General features: G+C 48.3%; 1 protein-coding gene across 2 annotated transcripts in view; it reads left to right on the forward strand.

Annotated features, from left to right (window-relative positions):
- cobl (cordon-bleu WH2 repeat protein) overlaps positions 1-17151 on the forward strand; it is a 685350-nt gene that overhangs the window by 643768 nt on the left and 24431 nt on the right. For both annotated transcript variants that reach the window (XM_072508841.1, XM_072508842.1), the window contains exon 13: positions 2718-2936. In XM_072508841.1, coding sequence (XP_072364942.1) covers positions 2718-2936 — 219 coding nt within the window. The remainder of the gene's footprint in view (positions 1-2717; positions 2937-17151) is intronic.

Consider the following 17151-nt stretch of genomic DNA (forward strand, 5'->3'; position numbering starts at 1 on the left):
CCAATGCCTTCAGCCATTTCTTGATACCATGTGGGTGAATTGAACTGTATGAAGACCCGTATCTATGATTATGTGGGCCTGTGGGTTTGCCTGGGGTAGATCATTAATTTGGCATTTCTGGCTGATGATGCAAATACTGGAGTCTTGTCTTTTTCATTCACATGCTTGGTTCTGCCACTATTGAGAATGGGGATGTTATTTGGAGCTTCGTCCTCTTGTTGGTGGTTGATTTCCCACCAACATTTACAACTGGATGTGGCAGGGCTGCAGAGCCCAAGAACTCTCAAAATTAACGGCAACAGAAACCCATGTTTGAGGGGCGGTCAGATTCTAAGCAAAGACTATGATACACAGATCTTGGCCTAGAACTGGATGTTAAAATACAAATGGTCACCTCTTGCGGTTAAAATCACGTCACAAAAAGAGTGAAGCTGAAGTTAATTTCCTCCCACAGTTTGAGGCGTGAATTACGTTTGAGGTAAGGAAGTAGAATTTGCTTTAAGTGTTCTACATACCCATTTTCTGTACGAAATAAAGCAGCTTCATAATTTGTTTCTAACCTTTTCTCACCCAAGTGGTTTAGGCCACCTTGAAAAGGTTAGGAGAAGGGCTCATGGACACAGATAAAAGACACATTGTCCGGCTCAGATCATGGGAGATCCTGGTGTTAAACCCATGTGATTGCACTGGCGTAATTAGATCTCGGACAGTACAACCACATTCCTAAATGCAAGATATTCAGATGCCCATGGAGTAACCAAACTTGAAACAGACACATTTTCAATTTGGTACATAAGCTAATTGCAGGTGTACACTCAATGACCTGTCGTGGTTCCTAGAATCTATGTGGTACTGTGCCACATTCTAGAGGACTATGAGTATATCAGTTAGACCAGCCTCTGAAAGACGTTGGACAAGCAAATTGTGGCCAATGCAGGATTTTAAATTTTGTGATGTACTGAGCAGATCTATAATTTTTTTGAAGCAGAGACCTTCAGTAAGATTATATTGTATTTTAAATATAAATTATTACACACCATAAAGTTAAAAATATACACCATTCGTTTCATGTTGGTGGGCTGGATGCTCCCTCCCCTGTGATGCCAACAATGCGGATTGCGATCGGTCGGAGAATTAGGTGTCCAGCCGAAATCGAAGTTCGCGCTGGGCACCGAGCTGACCACTATTCTCTGGCCCCCTGCGGGATCGAGGTTCTCTCCTGTGCGCCAGCAGGGGAATGCTAACAGATGCAAATGGGTCCAAATGACCAAGTTGCATCCACTTAGTGGGTCCAGCACCAGAATCTCCAGGCCCTCGCGATTCTCTGGGCCGAGAATACGACAGTTACCACCAAAGTGTGAACCAGATGTGGTGGACCTCACGGTGGGCCAAGGGGGTAACTCCTTAAGGGGGTTGCCTCCAAAGCCCACCCGAGGGCCAACCCCCCCCCCCCCCCCCAACGAGACCCCCTAAAATGGGAGACAACACCAGGAACACCCTAACTAAAGGCACCTCCACAGGGACCCCTAACTAAAGGGACCCCCCCCCCTAGAAAAGAGACCTCTGTCTGGAAGCTGGAGTGCAGTCCAGAAAGGGGCAGTTAAAAAATAATACGGTTGTAACACTGACCTGGAAGCACCATGTGACCATTCCTGGAAAGAGAAGAGCTGTGACCTGTGTTTAAACCGTTCCGATCCTTTAGCAGCAACCCATTCATTAATTTCTGGTAGTGGGCTGTGATTGCCAGCTTCCACAAAACAGCTGTTAGCCTTGCTTCATTCATCTTCTTCACTTTAAGTGCTGTAACTACAATGTTTACAAACATCAACCACATCAAAGAGAGTTAAGAGCCGTCAATTTCCAGCTCAGCACTTCAAAATCACTACAATGTGGAATGCACTCAATTCTCTTTGATTTTGGGGGTCCCTTTAGTTTGGGGGTCCCTGTGTGGGCATCTTCCTATTTAGGAGGTCTCTGTGGGTATCTCCATATTTCGGGGGCCTATGTGAGGGATTCCTTTAATTAGGGGGTCCCTATGGGGGTCTCCCTATTTGGAGGGTTCATTGGGGGTTGTTGCTGACTTTGGTTGGCTCTTAATTCTTTGCCCGTTGTGTCTTTACTTAATTTGCTCTGTTTCAATAACCTTTGCTCCAGAGTCGCCAGGTATCTTTATGATACCACCACAAGGTTCAAGTTGAAGTGCTGATCAATAACTCAATACACCAATTAGTAAGATTCAAATTAATGCACATTTATTATACACAGTCAATAACTACTCATGCAGAAAACTCTACTTGCTAGACTATCTCGAACACTATAAGCCTATACTTAGCTTGGAACTGGCCCACCAGGTCAGGGGAACAAATGGCCTTTCGTTCAGGTTCCGAGTCTGTAGGATTCAAAGCTGGTTTAGACTGGTAGCTAGGAGCGCCTGTCTCGTAGCGTGCGTTGACTGGAGACTCACTTGGTTGATGCAGCAGCTAGGCAGTTCACTGTCAAGGGTTGGTTCGCGTTGCTGAGTGACCCTGCCAAGAAGAGCGAATTGAACTTGGGGACTCTATAGTCCCCAGGGGCTTCGCGCCATTCGGAGCAGACTCCGTATCTGGTTCCAAGTGATTGGACTACGTTCCGATCACTGCAACTTTTTTTTTCATTAATAATTATCAAGCGAGTTGCTGCATAATTTTGGTAAAAAGAACTATTAACTATTTTTACAGACAACTTCCACAATATCGAAAGAACAACATGATGTTACAAGAGAATTCTGTCAAACTAGACAACCAGCTACAGCATCTTCCAGTGTTCTTCCTCCTGCTCCTCCAGATTTTCCAAAAACTGAGAAGTTTACTACCAAACCTGTTGCAAATTTAGAAGAGGCTCGATCTGCATTATTGGAAGCCATTCAGTCTGGCACCGGTGCATCAAGCCTAAGAAAGGTAAGATTTCTTTAACAATTACACATTTTGTTTTTTATATATTAGAATACATGTTCATAATTATTTCACTCTTCTTTTTCTCCCCTCAATTAAGTTTTCATGCGATAATGGTTACCTGCCTGATGGTTAGCTGGTCCCCACAGAGAAGGGTGAATAGTTGGGGAATGTTAACCAATATCAGAATGCCCCACTTTCCTTTCATCCATTTCCCAATAGCCAATTTCAGACGAGCATTGCTGCAGGTCACGGAGCAGGTTACTCCCAACTCCTGGACATCATATGATCTACATGCAAGGCAAAATGAATGAGGGGAAATTGAGAAACTTCAAAAGAAACTTAGTGCCAAAATTCTATGTATGTCAAGCCTAAGTTTGGTCAAAGCCCCCAGGAAAATAGGGGATGAAACAGCCTCAGATCTACTCTATACAATATAAAGCACAGCCATGGGATGTAGAACCAGGGTAGTTACTCTGAACTGTGTGTTCCCTTTCCTGAGCCTGAAAAGAAACTTGATATCGTAATAGCTACTTGTTTGCTAAGTGATTGCAGGAATCCACAAGAGCATGTGGATATCCCACCAAGCCAGGCAAGCTCCTTGGATTCACTCGGTACATAATTGTAACAGGTCAGCTTGCTTTTTCTGGAGTTGGGGAGAGGGATGGGTGGGCTGACAGGACCATGGCCAGGGGTAGGAAGATAATCTCTGAGATAAATAACATCTATATGTCAGCATTACCTTCTTGCATAAAATAGATAACATATGCCTTGTAATGAAGTGCATACAATTGCATCCAGTTCCCCCAACTCATCCCTGCCATCCCTGGACCTTCAGGAGCAGCACCATACTTAATTGATCAGGTTCAGCTGCAGAGTAGGATTTTCCAAAGTACATTCCGTAATTGAAAAGGTGTGCGCTTTTATGAACCATTAGGGCTTCCACTTAATTAGTGTGTAACTTGTGCAAAACTATTTATACCACATCATGCAGGTCACAAACAAAATTTTGAGAAAACACTTCTAATTTCTTGGTTTTAAACCTATCTTCCATTCATCACTCTTGGTTTCAAATAGGAGAGGACCGATCCCTGCACGACCAAAATACCCAATCATCTATTTTCTTATTTTTCTTTAGCATCTGTGCACACAAAGGCAGGGGCATCATAAAACTGTAATTCATGTTGTGAAACAATGGGCAAAATTCTCCGTTCGACGCTGGGACTGAATTGTGTGCAGTTCGCATTCCCATTGGGGGTGCTATTTCTGGAGCAATTCAGGACATGCTAATAGACCAGCACTCTGCTGGTACGCATTCCGAGTAATTCCCGTTATAAATGCTGGAACTGGAGTTAGCACCAAAGAGCATGGCAGCTGGAGCTGTTTTTAAGCGCTCTACTTACCACATACTCGCTGCAGCCACAAAGGTGACTCAGAGAAAACTTGCCCACCTGAGGTCGGGAATCCGAGCTGGACCCACAGCTCCATGCCAGTGAGGAGCGAATAGACACCCTCTCCCCCAGCGTGGGCTGCAGAATCAAGCCTGCCCTCCTGAACACTGCCTGGGAGTCTCACTAGGAGGAGAAAGCTGGTGAAAGGGGCCGAGAAGCATGGAGTGTTCCGTCGGTTGTGGTGCAGGTGTCCTCTGGTTTGGGTGAGCTGTGCTGATCTCCTGCTTCCTCTTTAATGGGGCAGTGCTTCTGAGATTTCCAACACTGGTTGGCTCCTGATTGAGCTTGGCCCTTAATACAACTGGGGTATGAAAGTGTCCAGTGGGACGGCGTCGGTGGACTCCCAGATGATCAGAGGCCTTCTGAGGATTCAAAGCACAGAGGCAGCACTCAGCAGTGTGAGCAATCAGGAGCCTGTAAAGAGTACCAAAGGGCACATTTAAAAGACAGACTGCGGTAATGGTGGTCAGAGCCAGGCCACCCTGATCCTGAGGCGGACACCCCAAATCCACGGACTTGGCACCAAGTCACTACCTGCTACTGTCCCTGGCATGGGCAGCCAACGCCCAGCAATCCTGACAGTTTTCAACCGTTTTTCAATATTTGTCTGGCTTCTCGCTCCCCCGTCAGTCCACGTTTGTAAATACTTGTTGTAATTCACGCCCCGCGAGACTTCCACCTGAGAGGAGCATTGCGGAAGGGTGGAGCACACTGTGTCCAACCCGCTAATCACATTTACATGCATGTAAATGCCGGTTTTGCATGCTGGCGTGGGGTGCAAAGTTCATTCTCGCCACCAGCGAGGGACTGGAGTAGGGTGTCCAAATCGGTGCCAAGCATGGACCTCAATTTAGGTGGGATGCTCGATTCTCCACCTGATTGCAGTTTGCGGCGTCGCAAGATGGAGAATTTTGCCCAGTACTTCTGGTGCTTAGATACAACATGGGCATGCTCAAGCACCAATCAGTCAAAATATCCAAGACAAAGCTATTTGATGCATGTTGTACATCACTATAAAAATACATTCATTTGGAGGACCTACTTTAACAGCAACCTTGAGAAGGACCTAAAAGCACAGGAGGCTGCCCTGCAAAACAATTTGCCGGATACTGGACAGGACCTAATATGGGATACCATTTTAGACAGAATAACACTCCCTATCCCACTTCATACACCATGGGCGGGATTCTCCGACCCTCTGCCGGGCCGGAGAATCGGCTGGGGGGGTGGGGGCGTGAATCCCGCTCCGACGTCGGCTGCCAAATTCTCCGGCGCCGGATTTTTGGCGTGGGCAGGAATCGCGCCACACCAGTTGGGGGCTCTGCGGGCAGCCTGCCGAGCCCCCGAGGGGGATCACCGATCTGTGGGGGGGGGGGTTTGTGCCGTGGGGGCACTCTTTCCCTCCGCGCCGGCCAAGAAGAAACCCACTGGGAACACGCTGGTGCTCCTGCGCATGCACCAACTCCTGCCGGCCCCATGTTCCTTGTCCCCTGATAATAAGAATCCTCAACTGATCTTCTCCCTCATCACTGTTACTTTTTGCATATATTAACCTCTGCAATGAAAACTGCAAACTGGGCAGTTATTGTGACTGAATCATAATTAAGAAACAAGCTAGTTGCCTGTGACACGAATGCTTGCTTTTCCCATTATTGGGTTGTGAGTGATACTGCCAAGGCCAGCATTTATTGCCGATCCCTAATTGCCCTTGAGAAAGTGGTGGTGAACTGCCTACTTGAACTGCTGCAGTTCATGTGGTGTAGATGCTCTGAGAGTAATGTTAGGGAGGGATTGCCAGAACTTTGACTCAGCGTCAGTGAAGGAATGGCAATATAGTTCCAAGTCAGGATGCTGTGTGACCTGGAAGGAAACCGGCAGTTGGTGGTGTTCCCATGCATCTGCTGACCTTGTTTTTCCAGGTGGTAAAAGTCATAGGTTTAAATGGTGTCGTTGAAGGAACCTTGGCAAGTTGCTGCAGTGCGTCTTGTAAATGGTACGTTCTTCTCCCACTGTCCTCCATTGGTGAAGGGAGTAAACTTTTAAGGTAATAGATGATTAAAAGACAGACTGCGGTAATGGTGGTCAGAGCCAGGCCACCCTGATCCTGAGGCCAATCAAGTGGGCTGCTTTGTTCTTGGATGGTGTTGAGCATCTTGAATATTTCCTCATATAGGAAAGTAGAAGGTATTCCGTCACACTCCTGACCTGTGCTTTATAGATGGTGGGCAGGCTTTGGGGAGTCAAGAGATGAGTTAATTTCCATAGACTACCAAACCTCTGACTTGCTCTTGTCACCACAGTAGTTAAATGACTGATTCAGTTATGTTTCTGTGCATTGGTAATGCCAGGATGATAATGATTGGAGATGTGATGCCATTAAATGTTGTGGGGAGAAGGTTAGATTCTCTTTTGATGGGCTTTGCCCAGCACTTGTGTGGCATGAATGTTGCTGTCACTTATCAGCCCTAGCCTGAATTTTGTCCCAGTTTTACTGCATATGGATATGGACTGCTTCAGTATCAGAGGAGTTGCCAATGGTGCTGAATGTTGTGCAACCATCAGCAAACATCCCCACTTCTGACCTTCTGTTCAAGAGAAGGCTACCGTGGCACTTGCTACTATGAGTTGCATGACAAAACTAAATGAGACAGGAGACACTCCAAACTTTTTGACCTTAAATCCAGATGTATGGGCACCACATACTGTTGATTTTGAGGTGCTTTCACTCAGGCCTTCCACTGACAAAAGGCCAGCATTTATTGCCGATCCCTAATTGCCATTGAGAAAGTGGTGGTGAACTGCCTATTTGAACTGCTGCAGTCCATGTGGTGTAGGTGCACTGAGAGTGATGTTAGGGAGGGATTGCCAGAACTTTGACCCAGCGTCAGTGAAGGAATGGCGATATAGTTCCAAGTCAGGATGCTGTGTGACCTGAAGGGGCCAAGCCACAAATTGAAAATGGGGTGAAAGTAGGTTGTAATTATTTTTAAACTTGTTTGATTTTTGGGCTTGGAGTCCTTCTGACAGAAGGCTCCAAGACCAGTGGGTAACACTGCTTAAATTCTGCCGTAATTTCCTATTGCAAGGTCCTGCCAGGAGACTGATCTGCCCCAGAAATGTGAAAAGTTGTTTCCTTAATTTTGTCTCATATTTAGTTCAGACTAAAAGTACAGAAAGACTGCTCCAAAGATTCTCACCAACAATTCCAATTGGTGTATCCAAGAATCACTTGTTTGATAGGGGATTGCTTACACAGCTGGGTCCTTCTCACCTGGAAGCTGGTTATTAACTAATTTATCAATATGAATTGGGACATATGACTCCAGTCTAACCTTGAGCTTTTGGTATCAACAAAACTGTGTTTTTCCAAAATGTCTTTTAGCAAATTCACATAGTTATTATGCCATTCAGGGGATACTTTTCAACCGGATCTTGTTTTGTGGGGAGCCGCACTCACTGACCTAGATATTAGGCCTGGGTATTTAATGAATAAAAACAGAAAATGTGAAAAACTCAAGCGGCCTAGAAGCATTTATGGAGAGAGAAACAGAGTTTTATTTTTAACTATTTTTATTTTCTCCCAAATTTACACCCACCAACAATAATCAGTAACAAATATGTCAATCCCCATATCAATAACAACAAACCCATCCTCCCACCAAACCCCAAACATTCGTCCGCATGTTCACACAAACAATGACAAAAAGGAATTAGGGATCACCCATAGTCACCATTAACACACACAGCCCCCAACCCTCCCACCCACCCACCCCAACTAATGTTCGATGTTATCCAGTTCTTGAAAGTGCATAACGAATAATGCCCATGAATTGTAGAACCCCTCCATCCTTCCCCTCAGTTCAAACTTAACCTTCTCAAGAGTCAAGAATTGCAGCAGGTCCCCCCGCCACGCCAGGGCACAGGGTGGAGAGGTTGCTCTCCAACCTATCAGGATCCGCCTTCGGGCGATCAACGAGGTGAAGGCCTCCGCACCCATTTCCAACCCTGGATGGTCCGACACCCTGAATATGGCCTCCCGGGGGCCTGGGTCCAGTTTCACGTGCACCACTTTAGAAATTACCCTAAAAAACTCCTTACAGTAATCCTCTTGCTTTGGATAGGACCAAATCATATGAACTTTGTTTGCGCTGAGTGCTCAATTTGGTGCATTTGAGTGCTATAGTGAGAGCTTGGTGACTGAGGGATTTAGGTGAGGAGGGAGTAAGGTGCTCCTTTCATTTTGTTTCCTACATTTCCGCAAAGAGCGAGAAGGGAGCCAGAAGTTTACAGAGAGTGCAGCTGACTGGGAGCAGAGTTGGAGGGCGGAGGTCCAGTTGGTCCACAGGGCAGCTATATTCTGTAAGCCATGATGTGGAGATGCCGGCGTTGGACTGGGGTGAGCACAGTATGAAGTCTTACAACACCAGGTTAAAGTCCAACAGGTTTGTTTCGATGTCACTAGCTTTCGGAGCGCAGCTCCTTCATCAGGTGAATGAAGAGGTCTGTTCCAGAAACACATATATAGACAAATTCAAAGATGCCAAACAATGCTAGGAATGCGAGCATTAGCAGGTGATTAAATCTTTACAGATCCAGAGATGGGGTAACCCCAGGTTAAAGAGGTGTGAATTGTGTCAAGCCAGGACAGTTGGTAGGATTTCGCAGGCCAGATGGTGGGGGATGAATGTAATGTGACATGAATCCCAGGTCCCGGTTGAGGCCGCACTCATGTGTGCGGAACTTGGCTGTAAGTTTCTGCTCGGTGATTCTGCGTTGTTGCGGGTCCTGAAGGCCGCCTTGGAGAACGCTTACCCGGAGATCAGAGGCTGAATACCCTTGACTGCTGAAGTGTTCCCCGACTGGAAGGGAACATTCCTGCCTGGTGATTGTTGCGCGATGTCCGTTCATTCGTTGTCGCAGCGTCTGCATGGTCTCGCCAACGTACCACGCTTTGGGACATCCTTTCCTGCAGCGTATGAGGTAGACAACGTTGGCCGAGTCGCACGAGTATGTACCGCGTACCTGGTGGGTGGTGTTCTCACGTGTAATAGTGGTATCCATGTCGATGATCTGGCACGTCTTGCAGAGATTGCCATGACAGGGTTGTGTGGTGCCGTGGTCACTGTTCTGAAGACTGGGTAGTTTGCTGCAAACAATGGTTCATTTGAGGTTGCACGGTTGTTTGAAGGCAAGTAGTGGGGGTGTGGGGATGACCTTGGCAAGATGTTCATCGTCATCAATGACGTGTTGAAGGCTGTGAAGAAGATGACGTAGTTTCTCCGCTCCGGGGAAGTACTGGACGACGAAGGGTATTCTGTCGGTTGTGTCCCATGTTTGTCTTCTGAGGAGGTCGGTCCGGTTTTTCGCTGTGGCGCGTTGGAACTGTCGATCGATGAGTCGAGTGCCATATCCCATTCGTATGAGGGCATCTTTCAACGTCTATAGATAATTCAAATTTATCCTCCAAGGCTTTCAAGCTGGGGAAGCTCCCATCTAGAAATCGTTCCCCCATCCTCCTTATTCCTGCCCTTTGCCATCTCCGGAACTCCACCATCCAGCCTACGGAAGACGTGCCGATATCAGTGCTCCCAAACTTGTGTCTTTACATGACGCCGCCTCCATCCGATCCCACACCGGCCCCTTCCCCACTACCCACTTCCTAATCATGGTTATATTAGCCGCCCAGTGGTAATTGCAAATGTTCGGCAGCACCAACCCCCCCCCCCCCCCCCCCCCCCCCGACTACGCTCCAGCAACACTTTCTTCACTGGCGGGGTTTTACCCGCCCACACAAAGCCCAAAATAACCTTATTCACCCGCTTGAAAAAGGCCCTCGGGGTGAAGATGGGGAGGCACTGAAAGACAACCGGGCCACCTGGATTCCCAGATATCGAAAGCTCCTTCCTATCATTCTAAACGGCAGCTCTCCCAGTCTCTTCTCCTGCCCTCTTGCCTGGATCGCGAACATCTAGCTTTTCCCCATGTTCAATTTATACCCCGAAAAATTACCAAATTCCTCGAGGATCCGCATAACTTCCCCCATCCCCTCCAACGGGTCTGAAATATACAAGAATCTACGTTCCATGTAATCAGCCTGGTTGGGGGGCTCTCCCCACCCGCCCCACCCCACCCCCCTCCACCCTGCCGACTAGCCATCACCCTTTTTAGGCCAGTCTCCAGCTCGTGCCTCTGGCTTCCTTGAGCCCCCTCTCGGGCATTCGCCGTCCCCGACCTCCCATTTGTTCCCTAGTAACAGTTCCTGCCCTGTCAGCAAAGCAGCTCCCCCCCCACCCCCGGTAACAGCACCAGAAACCCAACCCCCCATATCAAGCTCCAGCTTAACACCTGCTCGCCCCCCCACCCCCCCAACTGTGCATCTGTGAGTCAGCTGACCAAGCTGACTTGATTGCTCCCACCCATGTCACCAAACAGTTTGTCTCCCCATTGTTCTCTCCCTTCTCCTCCCACTTGGACAAACATATTCAAAGCATCACATTCCCCAGTAAACAAACATTAGAAAAAACAGTGGAACAAAGAACAAACAAAAAAAAGTACAGCACAGGAACAGGCCCTTCGGCCCTCCAAGCCTGTGCCGACCATGCTGCCCGTCTAAACTAAAATCTTCTACACTTCCTGGGTCCGTATCCCTCTATTCCCATCATATTCATGCATTTGTCAAGATGCCCCTTAAATGTCATTATCGTCCCTGCTTCCATCACCTCCTCCGGCAGCGAGTTCCAGGCACCCACTACCCTCTGTGTAAAAAAACCTGCCTCGTACATCTCCTCTAAACCTTACCCCTCGCACCTTAAATCTATGCCCCCTAGTAATTGACCCCTCTACCCTGGGAAAAAGCCTCTGACTATCCACTCTGTCTATGCCCCACATAATTTTGTAGACCTCTATCAGGTCGCCCCTCAACCTCTGTCGTTCCAGTGAGAACAAACCGAGTTTATTCAACCGCTCCTCATAGTTAATGCCCTCCATACCAGGCAACATCCTGGTAAATCTCTTCTGCACCCTCAATAAAGCCTCCACATCCTTCTGGTAGTGTGGCGACCAGACTTGAACACTATACTCCAAGTATGGCCTAACTAAGGTTCTATACAGCTGCAACATGACTTGCCAATTTTTATACTCAATGCCCCGGCCAATAAAGGCAAGCATGCCGTATGTCTTCTTTACTACCTTCTCCACCTGTGTTGCCCCTTTCAGTTACCTGTGGACCTGTGCACCTAGAAAACAATTACATCAGAAAAAACAACCACAGAAACCACCCCCCTCCAACCATCTCCCTGTAAGACAAAGTTAACTTTAGTCATCGAAACAGCCCCTTATTGCACATAACACTACTTATTCAAACCAGCACAGAAGTGATTGTCAACAAATCGCCACTACAATACTCTCCAAGGATTCAGTGTCTTTAGTTCACATCCAGTCTTTTTTCCTTAATGAAAGTCAATACATCGCCTGGTGCTTCGAAGCAAAAATCCCAGTCCTCATATGTGACCCAAAGACGGGCTGGGTACAACATCCCGAACTTCACCCCCATCTTAAAGAAGGCTGCCTTTTACCCGATTAAACCCAGCTCGCTACCTGGCCAAATCCGCGCCCAGGTCTTGATAAATGCGCAGCTCACAATTCTCCCACCTGCTGCTCCGTTCTTTCTTGGCCCACCGCAGAACGTGTTCCTTGACCCGGAATCGGTGCAAACGTACCACCATCGCCCTCGCCGGCCCGTTCGCTCGGTGCTTCTTCCCGAGGGCTCTGTGCGCTCTACCCAATTCCAGGGGCCGAGGGAACGCCTCAGCCCCCATCAACTTCTCCAGCATGTTCGTCACATAGGCCCTCGCATCCGATCCCTCACTGCCTTCAGGGAGGCCGACGATTCTCAGGTTCTGCGTCCTGAACCTGTTCTCCAGGTCCTCCAGCTTCTCCTACATTCTTTTCTGGCGGTCATTCATCATCTCCATCTTGGTCTCCAGCACGGTTAGGTATTCCTCATGCTCACACACCTTTTTCTCCACCTCCTCGATCGCACGTCCGTGGGTTTATTGATTCTGCACCACCTGATCAATCGAAGCCTTGATCGGGTCCAGCGGGTCCTTCTTAAGATTGGCAAAGCAATCTTCAAAAAACTTCACCAGCTGCTTCGTCGACCACTAGATTTAGCAGTATAATGAGGAAAACTGTTGGAAGAATAGAAAAACAGAACTTTATTTAAATGGAGAGATATTGCAGAATGTTACAGTTCAGGGGGATCTGGATGTCCTTGTATCACAAAAGGCTTGCAGTTACAGCAAGTAATTAGGAAGGCAAATGGAATGTGAATCTTTACTGCAAAGGGGATGGAGGATAAAATTGGGAAGTCTTGCTACAATTGTACAGGGCATTTATTTAAAGAGCCCTAAAGAGTCCTTTTTAAGGAGAGCTATATGTCTAGTGGGAGCAGTTCTGAGAAAACGTATGAAATTGATTCATGGGATGAAGGTTGTTTTTTTCCTTTGTTTATGGGATGTGGGCATCACTAGCTGGGCCAGAAGTCATTGCCCTATTCTTAATTATCCTTGAATGAGTGTATTCAAGAGTTAACCACATTGCTGTGGATGTGGAGGACCAGGTAAGGATGGCAGATTTCCTTCCCTAAAGAGACATTAGTGAACCAGATGGGTTATTGTGACAACCGATTCATGATTTTTATTGAATTCACATTTCACCACCTGCCATGGCGGGAGTTGAATCCAGTCCCCAGAACATTACCCTGGGTCTCCGGATTACTCGTTCAGTGACAATACCACGAAGCCACAACCTTCCCTGTCTTCCAAGAAAAAGATGAACAGGTTGGGCCTCTGCTCACTAGAGTCTAGAAGAATGAGAGGTGTTCTTATTGAAACATAAATGATTCTGAGGCGGTTTGGCAGGCTGAATGCTGAGAAGATGATTTCCCCATGTGAAGAAACCTAGAATTAGGGCACAAAGTTTCAAAATAAGGGTTTTCCCAATAAAGACAGAGGTGAGGAGGAAGTTCTTCTCACGGGGTTCGTTAATCTTTGGAATTCTCGACCCCTGGGAGCAGTGGAGGCTGTCATTGAATATCTTCAAGGCTGAGTTCGACAGATTTTTGATCTGCAAGAGGGTCAAGAGTTATGGGAACAGGCTGGAAAGTGGTATTAAAGCCAAATCATACCAGCCATGAGCTTATTGAATAGCAAAGCAGGATCAAGGAGCCAAATAGTCTACTCCTGCTCCTGTTTCTTATGTCCTTTTTTGGATGGTGAAGAGGTAAACAGTTCAGGCCAGGGATTTGCAAAGTACTGAAGTGACAGGGGCAACAGAAGAGTCACAAATTTCGGTGGGAAGAGAAACCATTTTTTTACAACTTTCCAAACTCAACATTGAGTTCAACAATTTCAGGCTGAAATCTCTCTCTCCCCCCATTTTGTTTCCTTGCCTTTGAGTGGTTTGGCCTTACTCACTTTTCTCTCTTTTTGCTTTCAGGTGGCAACTGTTCATCATTCTGCTATTCACACCTCCTCTGGTTGTATGCTTGCTTTCATTTCCTTACCACTCCCTTTGGCCATGTACAACCAAATCTTCTGTCATTTAATCTTTCCTGTTTCCCACCATACCAGTGGCCTTCTCTTTTCCCACTCTCTCCATTTCACCTGCTTAAAATCTATTACATTTCAAACTTTTCCTAGTTCTGATGAAGGGTAATTGACCTGAAACATTGGGCAAGATTCTTAAATAATGGGGCTATGTCCCCACGCCAGAGTGAAAAGCGGCGCCAACCACTCCAGCGTCAATGGTCCCCAAACGTGAGGAGTTCTCCCCTTCCTAGGGGGCTAGGTTGGCACGGAAGTGGTCCCCGCAGCTCCAGCCGGCGCGGAACGGCCGGCGCGAGTTCGCGCATGCACGGAACGACCGGCGTAATTCCCCGCATGCCCACTACAGCCGGTGTATTTCTGCACATGCGCGGGGGTTCCCTTCTCTGTACCGGCCCCTGGGCATAACCCTACAGGGGCCCGGCGCAGAGTAAAATAGGCCCCCATGGAACCAGCCCGCCCGCCGATCGGTAGGGCCGATCGTGGGCCAGGCCACCGTTGGGTCACCCCTCCCCGGTTGGATCCCCCTGCTCCTCCAGGGTGGCCCCTCCACACTTACCTTCCAGGTCCCGCGTGTGTGAGGTGAATAATCCACGCCGGTGGGACTGGGCCAAACTTGTCGGCCACTCGGCCCATCGGGGCCCGGAGAATCGCCGGGGGGGGGCGCTGTCAACGGCTCCCGACCGGCGCGGCGGGAATCCCGCAGGCACCCAACAATCAGCACCGGAGAATGAGGAAGCCGGCATCGGAGCCCGATTCTCGCGTCCCCCCCGGGGATTCTCTGAACCGCCGCGGGGTCAGAGAATCCCTGGCCCCTAACTCTGCTTCCCTCTCCACAGATGCTACCTTTTCTGTTTTACTCCCTGATTTACAGCATCGGCAGTATTTTTCTTTTGGATAGGCTGTGGTTTCTTTCTTTGGAACAGAGCAAGTAACGGGGAGATGTAATTTAGGTGTACAAAATTATGAGAGGTCTAGGCAAAGTGAAGGGGGGGAGAGTGGCAGCGAGTCAGAGGGAATCACAGACTGACTCGAGGAGACACTTGTGGACTGCAGAAATATAAATGTTACATTAAATATATAATGCTATGGGGGAATTTGAACATAAAAATATAAGAAATGGGAGCAGGGGTAGACCACATGGCCTATCGCGAGGCAGCACTGTAGCATAGTGACCCATAGCGCCAGGGTCGCAGGTTCGATTCCCAGCTTGGGTCACTGTCTGTGCGTAGTCTGCACATTCTCCCCATGTCTGCGTGGGTTTCCGCCGGGTGCTCCGGTTTCCTCCCACAAGTCCCGAAAGATATGCTATTAGGTAATTTGGACATTCTGAATTCTCCCGCTGTGTACCCGAACAGATGCTGGAGTGTGGCGACTAGGGGCTTTTCACAGTAACTTCATTGCAGTGTTAATATAAGCCTACTTGTGACAATAAAGAATATTATTATTATCGACCCTCCTCTGCCATTCAGTATGAGCACAGTTGACCTTGGGTTTCATCTCCACTTCCCTGCCCGTTCCCCATATACCTTGGTACCCTGAGAGAGCAAAAATCTGTCTATCGCAGTCTTAGATATATTCAACAATGGAGTATAGACAACCCTCCAGGGTAGAGAATTGCAAAGACTTCCAAACCTTTGACTGAAGAAATCTGTCCTCATCTCAGTCTTAAAGGATCAGCAGCGGGATGCTCCGACCCCCTGACGGGTCGGAGAATCGCCGGGGGCTGGCGTGAATCCCGCCCCCGCCATGTCCCGAAGTCTCCGCCACCAGAGATTCGGCGTGGGCGGGAATCGCGCCGCGCCGGTCGGCGGGGGCGGGAATCGCACCGCGCCAGTCGGCAGGCCCACCCCCGCCGATTCTCCGGCCTATGATGGGCGGAAGTCCCGCTGCTGGAATGCCTGTCCCGCCAGCGTGGATTAAACCACCTTTTGAACGGCGGGACAAGGCGGCACGGGCAGGCTCCGAGGTCCTGGGGGTGACCCCCACGGTGGCCTGGCCCGCGATCGGGGCCCACCGATCGGCAGGCGGGCCTGTGCCGTGGGGGCACTCTGTTTCTTTCGCCTTCGCCATGGTCTTCACTATGGCAGAAGGGGAAGAGACCCCCTCCCCTGCGCATGCGTGGGGATGACGTCAGCAGCCGCTGACACTCCCGTGCATGCGCCGACCCGCATCGCCCGGTGAAGACCTTTCGGCCCCAGCTGGTGTGGCGCCAAAGGCTTTTCCCGCCAGCAGGTGGAGCGCAAACCACTCCGGCGCGGGCCTAGCGCCTCAAGGTGAGGGCTTGGCCCCGAAAGGTGCAGAGACTGGGGCGGCCCGACACCGGAGTGGTTCCCGCCACTCCATTACGCCAGAACCCCCCGCCCCGCCAGGTAGGGGAGAATCCCGCCCCAGCTTTTTATCCTGAGACTGTTCTCCTGTGTTTTAGATTCCTGACCAATGGAAACAATCGCTATGTGTCCACCCTTTCAAATCCCTTCAGCATTTTGTAGGTTTCAATGAGGTCATCTCTGATTCTTCTAAACTCCAGAGAAAATAACCCCAATTTACTCAGCCTCTTATCAGAGGACAACCCCCTCATCTCAAGTACCAATCTAGTGAACCTTTGGTGTACTGCTATTTGCCTTCCTAATTGCTTTGCTGTGCCTGCACGTTAATCTGTTGCGTTTTTGCACATGCATACCCTGATCTCTTTGAACATCAATACTTACAAGTTTCTCACGTTTTGAAAAGTGTTCCATTTTTTATTCTTCCAATCAAAATGAATAACTTTTCATTATCATTTCATTTCATTTCACTTCCCCATATTATACTCCATCTGCCAGCTTGTTGCCCACTCCCCTAACCGCCTATATATTTTTGCAGCCTCTCTGTGACCTCCCTATCTTTCCACTTACCAGATCATCAGCAAACCTAGATATATTACTCACTGTTTTGTCATCCAAGTCATTAATAAAGATTGTAAATGAGGCCTAAACCTTGATCCTTGCAGCCCAACACATTGTCAACTTGAAAAAAAACCATTTATGCTGACCCTTTGCTTTCTGTCCGATAACAAATCCTCTATCCATGCTAATACATTCCCCCAACTCTGTGAGCCTGACCTTATCTATTAACCTTTTATGCAGTTCCTCATCGAATACCTTTTAGAAATCCAGGTTTACT

This window comes from Scyliorhinus torazame, chromosome 6, assembly GCF_047496885.1.
Source record: "Scyliorhinus torazame isolate Kashiwa2021f chromosome 6, sScyTor2.1, whole genome shotgun sequence".
NCBI lineage: Eukaryota > Metazoa > Chordata > Chondrichthyes > Carcharhiniformes > Scyliorhinidae > Scyliorhinus > Scyliorhinus torazame.